Here is a 12,787-nt window from a genome sequence, read left to right as displayed (position 1 = left end):
TACTCCTGTGAAAGAATCTTCTCCTTTGTCTATCATTTTTAGGCCAAATATAATATTGTATAGACGCAGTTATGGCAAATTCCAACAGATGGCATTCTTTAAACCAGGGAGGCTATATTCTGTAAAAATCAAAAATGACAAAGAAATCATGATCCGTCAAAGATGACAACGCGGTTGTGCAGAAGAGGCTGCTATCGAAATATCAAACTATCGATAGAATTGGTCAAATTCAAAATCGTGGTGGTCTGTAAGTGATTTTAATGAAATGCTTCGACAGACGGTCGATGGTGCCAATTTAAGACTTGGGCACCAAGAATAAACAGGTATTTTACGTCCGCTTAAGCATTTAGTTTATGATTTGACTCTAATACCGGATACAGCGTAACATACTGCCACTACTTAAAATTTAACTTACACAATCGATAGTTTGATATTTCGATATCCGCCCCTTCTCCACATGCGCATTGCAATTTTTGGTTACCTTGTTACCACAGTTTAATCTCATTTCATCTTCAAAAATGTTCCGTTGGTCGGCGAATTTAGGCGTACTTTCAAAATCTGAAACGGGCAATTACACAATCAACCAAATTTCTGCGTTGCTAAATACATTTCGATAAAAAGATAATTTAGGATTGTGTTTTAGCCCCTTTCTGATGAATTTAATTACCCTAAGCTAGTTTAACCTGGAAACTCTCGATTTCCCTTAAAGGTTCCTTAAAGAGGAACCGGAAAGACTGGAGAATGCCCTGCGACGCTGCAAGAAGCTAACTGGGACCCTAGTCACCTTGAAAAGGTAAGCGAAAATCATCTTTCATTTTGTAGGGGGTCCAGCCAGTAAAGGGTATTAGGTCAATCTCAAGGTCACGATGGATTGTAACTTTAGAGCTATAAGCTATTGCGGCAATCACCCACTTCAAGACCTCTTTTTTAGATAAATCCCTCGATTGGCCTCAAGGTCGTGAGGACACATTTTCAAGGTCATGATGGACATTAGCGTAGTACGTACTAATTACCGATGACGTTTTTGCAGGTTGGCTTCAGTGCAGGAGCAGAGGCACACTGGAGGACATCATCCTCCGGAGAAATCTCAATCCGCGGACGGGCCTCACTCTGACGGTGAAGCTCACAGTGTCCGGGTAAGTCGAAAGCAGTTTCGTTTTCCACGATCGTGAGTTTGGACCCCCTTTGGCTTTAGAACTATTTTAAAGAGTCCCATAATTACCGAGGCACATCCACCGATGGCTGCTAACAATGTTTTTTATCTAAAATAATCACGCCGTTTTCGACTTGTTTTGCATATTTTTTTTTTTGCTTCTTAAAAAAACAATCACAGCGTACTTTTTCCGATAGTCGCAATTTTTAATTTGAAGTATTTTCTGCCAAATTCGCGTTGCACTTTCAAATACAGATAGGATGCAGTCCCTTCGCGTACTTAATCGCCTAAACTGATAATTTTTTGTCTCTTTTTTGCGGATTTTTCTTCAAATTTAAGCCTATGCGGAAGGGTTGGTACTTTTCGTTACATTTTTTGGGTATTTTGGGGTACGGATATGGCCGAAACTCTACTACAAACTTATAGGTGAACTGCTCAACTCTAAATAAAGTAGTTTTGATTTTTTGAAAACTATACCCAACGTTTGTTCTTTATCGGGTTTTTTTAAATATTTTTCACTCCCCAAAGTAAATGAGAAAATACATATCTATTGCACGGCTTTCTTTATTTTATCCATAGCAGCAGAGTATGATAGTTTTTTTTTATTTTAGCTCCAATTTGTTTCCTTCTAAAATTGCATTATGGCACTTTTTGGTTTAAAAATATCCGCCACCAAAAATTTTAGTTTGTCAGTTTTTTGTGTATCAGGAAACCATCGGCCTTTCTGTTGTGTGTTTTTTTTTTCATAAATTATTTAAAAAAAAATAGATGTTAAACATGTACAATTAAAGAAACTTGAACCCAAAAAAATATCTTTAAAACCGACATTCTGAAATCGAAATATTTTTTATTTCTATTTTGCAGATGTTTTCCTGACTCAAGGGCAATTTTACTTATTAAAAAAATATAGATGCCCTTTAAGCAAAAACAAAAACCGCTACATTAGCAATTTTCTTTTAAAAACCGTAATGAATAAATTTTAAGTTAAATATGGATTGTTTTTTTTCTATATATTAAGGCTTTTTTTATTTCCACATGTTTATGTCGTTATATAACGAAATTTCAAATACAAATATTTATCACCACATGAGGAATGGCCAACAAATCTTCGATTTAAGTATTTTTAAAATACCGAAATCTCCGTTATACCTGACGGTTATTTCGTACACTTTAAAGTTCCCTCCGCCGTTTACGAGTTAACAAGTTTGTCCATGGGCAGTTAATACGATTCTACTAACGATACAAATTCTGTTATAAATTCCTTGAACAGGATATTGCATGCTGGTTTTATATTTTTTCATGTGTCATATATTCATAGTTTGTGGCTTGCAAGTAGATAGTAAACAAATACATATTTATTCAACCCTTCGATTTGAAAACGCGTATTTTTTTAACCATTACTCATGATTTATTTTTAACCGAAATTATTTTGTTTTACCAAAAACGGATTCAGAGAATATCCCCTTTTAATAAGAATGAGGCTTGTCGAATTTGAGGCGCGGAAGGTCCAGAGATAATGTTACGCCCATTCAAATATAGATAGTATATAAACTACTAACCATTACGAATTGATTCTACTCAAATCGTAACTTTACTGAAAACCTTACCATTTTCAGAGAGTAACTTGACTCTATAAGAAGGGTATCTTAAAAATATAGGAAGGGGTATCTTGGCTCTAAAATTAAATAAATATAGGAAGGGGTATCTTGGCTCTAAAAGTAAACAAATATAGGAAGGGGTATCTTGGCTCTAAAATTAAATAAATATAGGAAGGGGTATCTTGGCTCTAAATTTAAATAAATTTAGGAAGGGGTATCTTGGCTCTTAAGTAAATAAAAATAGGAAGGGGTATCTTGGCTCTTAAGTAAATAAATATAGGAAGGGGTATCTTGGCTTTAAAAGTAAACAAATATAGGAAGGGGTATCTTGGCACTAAAAGAAAATAAATATAGGAAGGGGTATCTTGGCTCTAAAAGTAAACAAATATAGGAAGGGGTATCTTGGCTCTTAAGTAAATAAATATAGGAAAGGGGTATCTTGACTCTAAAAGTTAAAAAAATATAGAGAAAGGGGTATCTTACTCTAAAAGTAAACAAATGGAAGAAGGGGTATCTTTGCTCTAAAAGTAAACAAATATAAGAAGGGGTATCTTGGCTCTAAAAGTAAACAAATATAGGAAGTGGTATCTTGGCTCTAAAAGTAAACAAATATAGGAAGGGTTATTTTGGTTCTAAAAGTAAACAAATATAGGAAGGGGTATCTTGGCTCTGAAAGTAAGTAAATATAGGAAGGGGTATCGTGGCTCTAAAAGTAAACAAATATAAAAAGAGGTAACTTGACTCTGAAGGTAATCAAATATAAAAAGAGATAATTTGACTCTGAAGATAAACAAGTATAAAAAGAGGTAACTTGACTCTGAAGATAAACAAATATTAAAGGGATAACCTGACTTTGAATGCAAACAAATATAAAAAGGGATAATTTGAATCCGAAGGTAATTAAATATAGGAAGGCGTAACTTGACTCTGAACAAATATAGTGCGCAAGATGAGAAAAACGTCTCGGGTAATTTTGGGATGTATAGAAACGGTACTGTGAAAGGGGGGATTGGTTAATCCATCACTAGTCATTAGGTGCCCAAAATTGCGTAGCTGAAAACGGTTTTCGCGAATAGAAATTTTTGCGAAACGGGTGGAATGAAAATTCGATAATTAAGTATCTTAAATTTTCGGTTAGAAATTTGCGAATTGAGTCGGAAAGATCAATAGAGACTCATGATCTTATTTTTTGTCTTTTTTTGCGTTTCTCCTTTGAAACCTATACACACGTTCGTTAATCGAATATTCACGGTACACCCACTATTCAGTTGAATCGACATGGGTGGAAGAGGAGTGCAAACTTCAGGGAAAAAATCGAGTAATTATCAATAAATATATCTCATATATATATATATCTCTCTCACCTTTATATACATAATGGATGTCTCTTTAGTAATTTTTTTATTCCTAACTTAACCAAATAAATATACGAAATACGTAAAAAGTGTGAATTGGAAAATTTAAATATTTAAAAGAAATACGTAGGAAACAGCATTTTTTCCCTCGTGTTTTGATTATACCAAAAAAAATTCTTAATTTGCTTTTGGACGCCGAAAATTTCCCTTTTTTTCATCTCGGGTCTACCTGTTTTTGTCATCATAATTTTCACCCGTTTTTTTGGTTATTTTGTTCTCGAAATTGCCCGTTGCGTAAACGATAATATTAGAGTTAATCGATTTATTTTTATTTTATTTTTCTTTGTAAGAAATGACGTAGAAACTCTGACTGCAACGTATGGGTCGTTCAGATTTAGATGTTATATACTATGCCTTTTCTTTTCTATGCCAGCAATGCTTTTTGATCAGCCTGATTTTTATATACGTGTATCTTTCATTTATTTTCTCTTGAAATAAGTTAACTTAACTAAAACTATTTTTCTTTTGCCAAAGCATGGGTACAAATTTATAAAGACTTATTTCTTGATATATGTTAATTCTATCTCTATAGCTAGTTACTGTCGGAATGAACTCGTTTGTTTTAAAGATATTTTTTTATTATCACGGTAATATTTTTCCTCGAGTCAGATTATTTTTTTGGATACAGAAACAAGCACTTTTCAAATATATTGCACGTTAATTATCCATTAAAATTAAATATTAACACGTCAGTAAAAAAAATATTGTTCAAATGAAAGAGTTAAAATTGTGAGAAAGTCGAGCGAAAAATTCGATATATTTGACAAAGTGTTCGTTGAAGTTAATTTTGATTAAAATATTTTATGGATTCAAAATATAGTTAGAAAGGGTTGTTTTTCCCCATTTTTCTTTTTGAAATGCAGCTTATGGAAGGGGTTCAAGACCAGGGGCTGGTCCGAGAAGGTTTGTTATGAGAAACACGTCAAAATACCTTAAAAAATCGATTAGAAAACAATTTCGATATTTTTTGTACCAAACGTAGCTCAATCCCGTCGTTTTTTGAAAAACCCGCTTTTTGGCTTCGATGCTTCTATTATTTTGACCAAATAATGTTTTTTCCATTAATTGGTTATCGGCTTTTGTTTTTTCCCCTGTAGGCGCGATAGTTCCAGTATCCCTTTAGAATTGGTCGTTGATATTCGAATGATACTATCGTAAAAAATCCTCTTTCTATAGACTTTGTTTAGCGCCTAAATGTGGGCGCCGCCATTTTCAAAAAAGCGTGAGTGTAAACACAGCTATAATTGTATGTTTTTAAATAGGCAGTATCTTTTATGGTGCCTTGTTACAGAAAGAATGATCAATTACTAAATCGTCAGACAGTAAATATATTCTTAGGAATAAGTTGAGTTAACCTATGTGACGGGAGTATATTTGAAAATATAACAATATTTCAAATTGAATTTTTACCCAATCAATGACATATCGTTATTCTACCGTTCACAAGGTTTTTTTTAAAAACATAACCAATAAATGTGTAAGATTCAGCATTCTTATTTAAATTCGGTTCAAACGTTCTTTTCTTTATACTCAAAAAAGGAAAAGCACTTTAGCACGAGCTTGTAGAAACGCGTGAGGAATTTTCCAAAATCAACACCTCCAATCAATGCTAGCTGATGGAGAATAACGGACATAACGATGGAAAATGGTGGCCCATCTTTTGTTGCGAAACAAAGTCTAGAGTTTTACGAGAAAAGCTAAATATTTTTGCTAGTTGTCTTGAACATTGCTGGGGCTATGCGCTGCTCGACGTCAAAAACTTAGTCATTACTTCGTCCGACCATTTCCTCGCAAATTAGTCAAGGATTCGTATCTTCAGTAATTCCAAATTTGAATGATATATAAATATTTAGTTTCCGAGCCGCGAATTGGTCGGACGTGGTGTGTATCCACGCGAGTGTAAAGTGCTGGTAGTTCCGGATCCTCGCGTTTATAAATATTTTTGCATCTTGAAAAACGCGAATCTGTAGATCGGAATAGAGCGTTCTATAAAATCGGCCCAAAACTGGCCAAACTTTTCATACATACTATAGAGCTAGTTTAGCATTTTAACAACATTTGTTATTCTTTGGTTTAGGAGAATTCGGCTTATGTCCTGTCTTTATATGAATATTTTAGAGACGTACCTTTTAGGAGTGGTAGGAGAGACACTAGGTGTTGAAGTATGTTTGGGGTTAAGAATATTTTCATGATCTCTTTTTAAACCCGTGGATTAATTTGGGACTAGTATTTTGCTTATTTGCCATCATACATTTATTACAAAAATCATTTAAAATAAGAAAAACGTCGCGGAAAGCCGGAAATTAGTGAAGCCTAGGCTAGCAACTACGCTACTCCTAAAAATCGACTGCTCTCAATGTCTTACGGGTTTGCCCATAGATATAGGAAATGTATATAAAGGTCTAGATAAAATATTTCAAAGGGAGTGAATACGGAGGTGACAGCTAGCAGAAACGCGTAATTTCTGCAGGCTATCCTTATAACGCGCTATCTATCGGTAAGAAAGCTCGTGCTATCGTCGTGAGAGCCATTGTCTCCGGCTTAAAAACTATACTAAAAGTCACCAACAGATGGTGTCTAAAGACTACGGCCTGCGGAAAGGTCAAGCACTTAGGACTAAAATGCTAAGAGAGCTCGCGCTCTTGGTCACGTGCCTTCCTCGGTGTCTGCTAGGTGTCAATTCCGTATTTTATGTTAGGCTTAGACGCCCCGAAATTTATCTAGACCTTTATATACATTTCTTATATCTATGGGTTTGCCAGATAAATATTTTTCTCTCACACGAAAAACCAGCCAAACCTTCACCGCCTCCGAACTCAAAAGGGGGAAAGCACAACACACCGATTTCATAGAACGCTCTATTATCCCCCCTTTTTGGTCAGTCGAACTTTATATTCGATTTCTCTGTTTTCCCTTCTCGCTCCGCCGAAAGTAGTTAAACAGATATTTCTTTTCAGTTGGGCGATTTTCAACGTTTAGTCGCGCAATTTTATAGATTTTTTAAAATTTCAGTTTGTGGCATAATTTGTGAAAGTGTGTTCGAAGAAAGCATGTATGAATATTTTAACGCAACGACTTACATTTGAAGCCGAGTGCGAGCTACATTGTTTCATTCTACGCGAATGCGATAGAGACTTTAGTTTCCCCGAGACCTATTGTTTTCTTCTTCAGGGTTTTTTAAATGTCCAACGAGGTAGCTAATATCGTTTCAATTTGGAACGAAATGATTTAATTCGGCGAAAGATGGCGCGCGCGTGTCTAACCCGAGGGAGTCTTTCACTGTCCTCCCCCCTTTCTTCTCCCTCTATATTCTTGTACGTACAAAGCTTGCTACGATGATCCTCTGTATGGCCATTCTTCTGATTCCTCTTTTTCCCTCCGCATGCGTCGATAAGCTTATTACGATTATTTTCTTTTCGATCAAATCAAAATCAATTTTCTATCGGTTAATGAGAGGAAGAGAGAAACCTTTTTCGTTTCTATCTGAAATTCACACACGCTAGTTAAGACGAAATCCTTTTTTCTCGCCACTGTATCATTTGTTTTCGAGAACTAGCTGGACTGTCTAAAGTAGTCATGATCAGTGAGGTTTTGTCCGATCCTCTTTTCTTCTCGCGAGGCACTGATAAGCTGGTGATTATTGTTCTTCGACGCCTGTTTGCTTTTCAGACCCTCGATTCAAACCCTCATACTGTGATCCACGTTCCCCCGGATGGCCACCAGAGGGCGGTGTCGCGAACCGAGAACGCTCTGGACGCTCTGCTGGACGAGCTGCAGACATTCACGAAACCGGGCGATCCGAAGCGAGACTCGACGGCGAATTTGGCGGCGGCGCTGCAGCAACAGCGGCGGATGCAGCCCTCGGCCTCCTACTCCTCGAGCAGCGGAGAGTCGCCCGCCCGCACGCCGACATTCGCGCCGCCGATCCAGCCGAAGCCGGCTAGCGTCCAGCAAATGGCCGGTGGCAAACTGCAAGTGTCCGAGGCGGGCAACAGGCACGCCGCTTCCCCCTCCCAGTCGCCGGTGCCCAACGGGCGGCAAGGGTCCGCCTCGCCGCACTCGCAAGACGTCTTCGGCCGGATGCTCGCCTCCAAGCACACCGCCATCAACGGCTCCGAGACGACGCCTCCGCCCGCCCTGCCCGTGAAGAAAGTGCCGCCTCCGCCTCCGCCTCGGACCACCAGTCGCTCGCCGCTCACCTCGCCCACGTCGTCGTACGGGACGACCACGATGCGCGACTCCGCGATCTACGGACACCTCCGCAGCTACTCGGAACCCGCGAAGAACAATCCTCAAGAGCCGGTCATGCAGCGAGGGCTTTCCAGCCGGCAAGCCTCGAAGGAGGACGCCGAGAACGTCATCAAGACGAGCGCCATTAACGACGACTCGCGGCGCGACCAGCTCTCGAGCAACAGCAGTAGCAGCGAGAGCGTCAACTCGCAAGAGGGCTTGCAGTTGGCCATGCAGGCTGGTTCCAAGGCGGAACGCAAAGCGCAATCGGAAGCGGCCGCGGCGGCCATGGCGATGGCGGCGGCGCAGGATGCCGCCAAGAAGACGGCGCCCTCGACGCCTCCTCGTTCCCGGCAAGAGTTGCTGGAGCAGCGCCATCAGGAACTGCTCCGTAAGCAGAAGCAACTGCAGGAGCAATACGCCAGGCTGCAGCAGCTGCAGAGGGGACAAGTCTTGCAACGCTTTTCGCCGCCTCGGATGGGTAGTTCGGCGCTGAGTGACTTGAAGAAAACCGGAAGCGAAAGCAACATCCTGTCCAAAACGGCGCTAAGCTTGACACCCGCTTCCGGTTCTTTGACGCATTTGGCCATGACGGGCGTAGGCGGAGGCTCGCACGTCATACTCAACGCCAAGTCACCGGGCTCCATCGGCGGGGGCGTCAGGAATATCACCGCCGTCAACCAACAGACTCCCGGAAAGGTTTTCGAAACGGACATTCTGTGAGACGGAATCCACCCTCCACGTTGAGTTTTCTCGGTTCATTTGGTATCACTCGTAGAAGATGAAGAAGATCGATGACGATGATGCTGTTAGGATTACGATGACCATGAAAAAAAGAATATAAATATATTACAAAATAAAATTCAAGATGAACAACCTGAACGCTACCGTATTTCGGGGTGCCCGTTTTACTCCGAGTGTGCTAATACAAAAAAATAATCGTTCAAACCCACTTTTAAATAATATCGAAGACGAACGTTCTAACATCTCTCTCTTCTCGTTTTTCTTAATTTTTCCTTCTCCGAAACACGCGACCGTGGTGACGCGCTTTTTACAAAATTATCGTTAGTTACGATATTCATTCGTATAAGTAATAGTGGAAATACGGAAATAAACGAAAACAATTACAACTATCATAAAATATATTTACAAAATGAAAACGTAAAAAAATACACACCAAGGAGAAAAGAAAATTATACAACCATGCTCAACCAACCAATAAATTAACAGTAAATTTAATCTATAGAAAGCTTTATCAGGACTGATAACGACGGGAATACTAACGAGATGGGCTTTGTTCTCTCTCGATGTCAACAGTGGGTTTTTTTTTCTTGGAATTTTTCGTTTTACATTTTCATAAAATAACTCGAACCAGTAATGGCGTATCTAGGTGCTCTGTATATCTTATTAGGTTTAAAAAAAGATGAAAATATAATCTGCTCAGTATAATTGTGTCAAAACTCCGAGTATTTAACATATAAAATTCAAAAAAACTTAAAATAAACTTTTTAATTTTTACCATAGTCATGTTAATCGTGAAAATAAAGAAAAAACTCCTCAAAAGTAATATATTGAAGAAAAGTCACCCTGATAGAACATTTGTCTTCCCGATAGGCCAATTTTTTTAATTTCTTTCAAACAACTTTTACTACCACACTCTTTTTAATACAAGGTCGTGAAAATAAATAAAAGCCGCTTATATTAGAATTAATATCATTTCCGTAGCTTATAAAAAAATTTACCTTATCCGATTTCAACCAAAATCGTAGGTGCTACCAATAACATTTTGTATAACGTAGGTGGCCTGTTTATATAAAACAATTCTTCGAAATTATAATAATTATTACTACGATAATTACTATTAAGTTCTTACTATGTCACAAAAATAAAAAATACAGTTAGGATAAACCGATTTTAATTTCTCAATAACGAGATCCAAGTGCCAACAAATACAGATTTTGTGCAGGGTAAGCCACTGTGCCATTTCGGGAAAAAAATCCTTTTTATTAATAATATAATACAGATGGCGCGATCGTGACTCTCAAAAAGAAAATATCGGTCAATTAAATATTTCTGAAATTTTCTATAGTATCAGTTACAATCGAGAAATAAGTCGAAAATAGACGAAGCTCCTGTAGAAGTGTTCCAACCGCGGCGCTTCGGTGCTCAGGGTGAAGTTAATTTACAGGGTTTACCTTATTTTTCGGATGAAGCTGATATATAAAATAAAAATTCGGTAATCAAGCTAATGGCCTATAAATAATATTCACTTTATTATACTGTTTTACGATTATGGAGTAGCGTATATTTCACGACAATAACTGTATTTTAAGTAAACAAATACTTGTTCCAGTGTTATACATATAAAAAAAACTAGGTATTTTAGGCGATACACTACATAAAAGCACTCGGCGCAAATTTTGTACTGGTTTTTAAGAAAGATAACAAAATAACAAATCGTCATAAAAAAAATGGGTGTGAAAATAAAACGCAGTTGACAATAGTAAAAAATAAAAAAATTGTTAAATATTTAAAAAAGTTTTAACAATGCCGAGTTTAAAAATAATTACAAAAAATTATCGTACTTATTTGTATTAAAATAATTATTCCTCTTTAATTTTTGAGAAAAAGGGTTGAATAACCCCTTATCCTGCCACTTCTTTATCAGTTTTCTCTTGTTGTTCCAAAAATAAGTCTGATTAAAAAAACTAAGATTATTATAATTATTAATATTATTATTATTATAATTATTATTATAGCATTTGTCTTTCATATGTACAAAACAATTGAAAAAAAAATAAGGCTTAGACGCTACAAGCTGGTACTTGTTAAATTATTTCGCGCGTAGCAAAGCTAAATTTAAGAGAAAGCAGCGCAAATGTTGACTTTTTTTGTGTCGAGCCCCTTTTACAAAAACCACCCATGTTCCTAAAATATATATATTAAAAGAAAACCCTCTTTATCATTTAAATTTTTATTTAAGAAAAATTGTGTGGCCTAGGTGCCAACCTCTGTCTCATTGGGTGGTTGTAACAGTTGTTAATGATATAAGAATAAAAGAATCTTTGAATCCTAATTATTGGTTCATTTTTTTTTATAAATCTGACGAAATCTTTATTTTAGTCTAGTCTATCCTTCTATATTAACTGCGTGAAGATTAAAAATTATTAAACAATGATTAATTTTTAATCTTGATTATTAGGACACCCTTTAACCTTTCAGTCAAAGCATATTATTCATCCTCTAATAGGTAAATTAATTAATTAAATTATTAAAGTTTTTTAAATTAATTCCATCTGATAGGTAATTTTTTAAATTGGTGGTAAGTATTAGTGATTAATGAATTAACAAATTGCACTTGATAGGTCGTTTTTTTAAATTGGTGGTAAGTATTAGTGATTAATGAATTAACAAATTACACTTGATAGGTCGTTTTTTTAAATTGGTGGTAAGTATTTGTGATTAATGAATTAACAAATTACACTTGATAGGTCGTTTTTTAAATTGGTGGTAAGTATTGGTGATTAATGAATTAACAAATTACACAATTTATTTTATGTTGATTTAGTTACATCTAAGATGCAACTATATTATGCCTAAATAGATTTGGTGAGTTTGCGTATTCATAGATGCCGTAGAATTTAAACCCAAATGGCGAAGAATTACCACAGTTATGGCATATGGAATATACCATTTTCCAACAAGAGGTGTAACGCAGCTGGTTGTAACCAATGTGATACCAACCAAAAACCATTTTCAACCACAGCAAGAAAACTATGGCAGTTATCTTACAACATAAAACTATGGTAGCTAAGGATATATAATATTTGTCCGCCATTTTCCAATATGGCATCAGATTTAAACCCAAACCATTTGGCCTCATTTGCTGGGTGTGACCAACCAACACAAACAATTTCAGTCACATCGGCTCAAAATTACTGCAAATACGGAACCAGCAACTTTTGAATAATTAACTATCTCACTATTAACAGACTAACCCTTTTTGATGCTCCTTGTTCAGTAGTTACTCAAGACTTCTCTCGCTTGACCAACAAATTACAAATTTAATTTCCTGTTACAAATTAATGTAAAATAAAAATAAAAAAATGACTATAAAATTTTTTATTTACTTTCAGGAATTCATATTAAATGAATAAATATGTTTTCTGGTAGGAATTTATATTAAATGAGTTTATAAATTTTACTGGAATTAATATTAAATGAATTAATAAATTTTAATGGTCGGAATTAATATTAAATGAATTAATAAATTTTAATAGTAGGAATTAATTTTAACTAATTCCATTAGACAGGACGGATTTTGGCCAAGAGAGGAGTCAATCTTCCCAACTACTTTGATTATCTGTTTGTCTAATTGATATACGATATGA

At 36.3% G+C, this 12,787-nt stretch overlaps 1 protein-coding gene across 36 annotated transcripts in view; it reads left to right on the top strand.

The window, feature by feature from the left end:
- Positions 1–11,467, top strand: part of LOC149924881 (coiled-coil domain-containing protein CG32809) — a 566,408-nt gene extending 554,941 nt beyond the window's left edge. For 34 of the 36 annotated variants that reach the window (XM_090161281.1, XM_090161276.1, XM_090161267.1 and 31 more), the window contains 3 exons: positions 710–793; positions 1,031–1,136; positions 7,836–11,467. In XM_090161281.1, coding sequence (XP_090017407.1) covers positions 710–793; positions 1,031–1,136; positions 7,836–9,119 — 1,474 coding nt within the window. In that variant the 3' untranslated portion in view covers positions 9,120–11,467. Of the gene's footprint in view, positions 1–709; positions 794–1,030; positions 1,137–2,017; positions 2,143–4,019; positions 4,070–7,835 lie in introns of those variants that run through there. The other 2 variants (XM_090161294.1, XM_090161295.1) reach the window with 2 other exon arrangements.
- Positions 11,468–12,787: the final 1,320 nt, after the last annotated feature.

This window comes from Leiobunum rupestre, chromosome 10, assembly GCF_980474605.1.
Source record: "Leiobunum rupestre chromosome 10, qqLeiRupe1.1.hap1, whole genome shotgun sequence".
Classification (NCBI taxonomy): Eukaryota; Metazoa; Arthropoda; class Arachnida; order Opiliones; family Sclerosomatidae; genus Leiobunum; species Leiobunum rupestre.
Note: the sequence above shows the minus strand (reverse complement) of the source record. Positions and strands in the feature narration are given on the sequence as shown.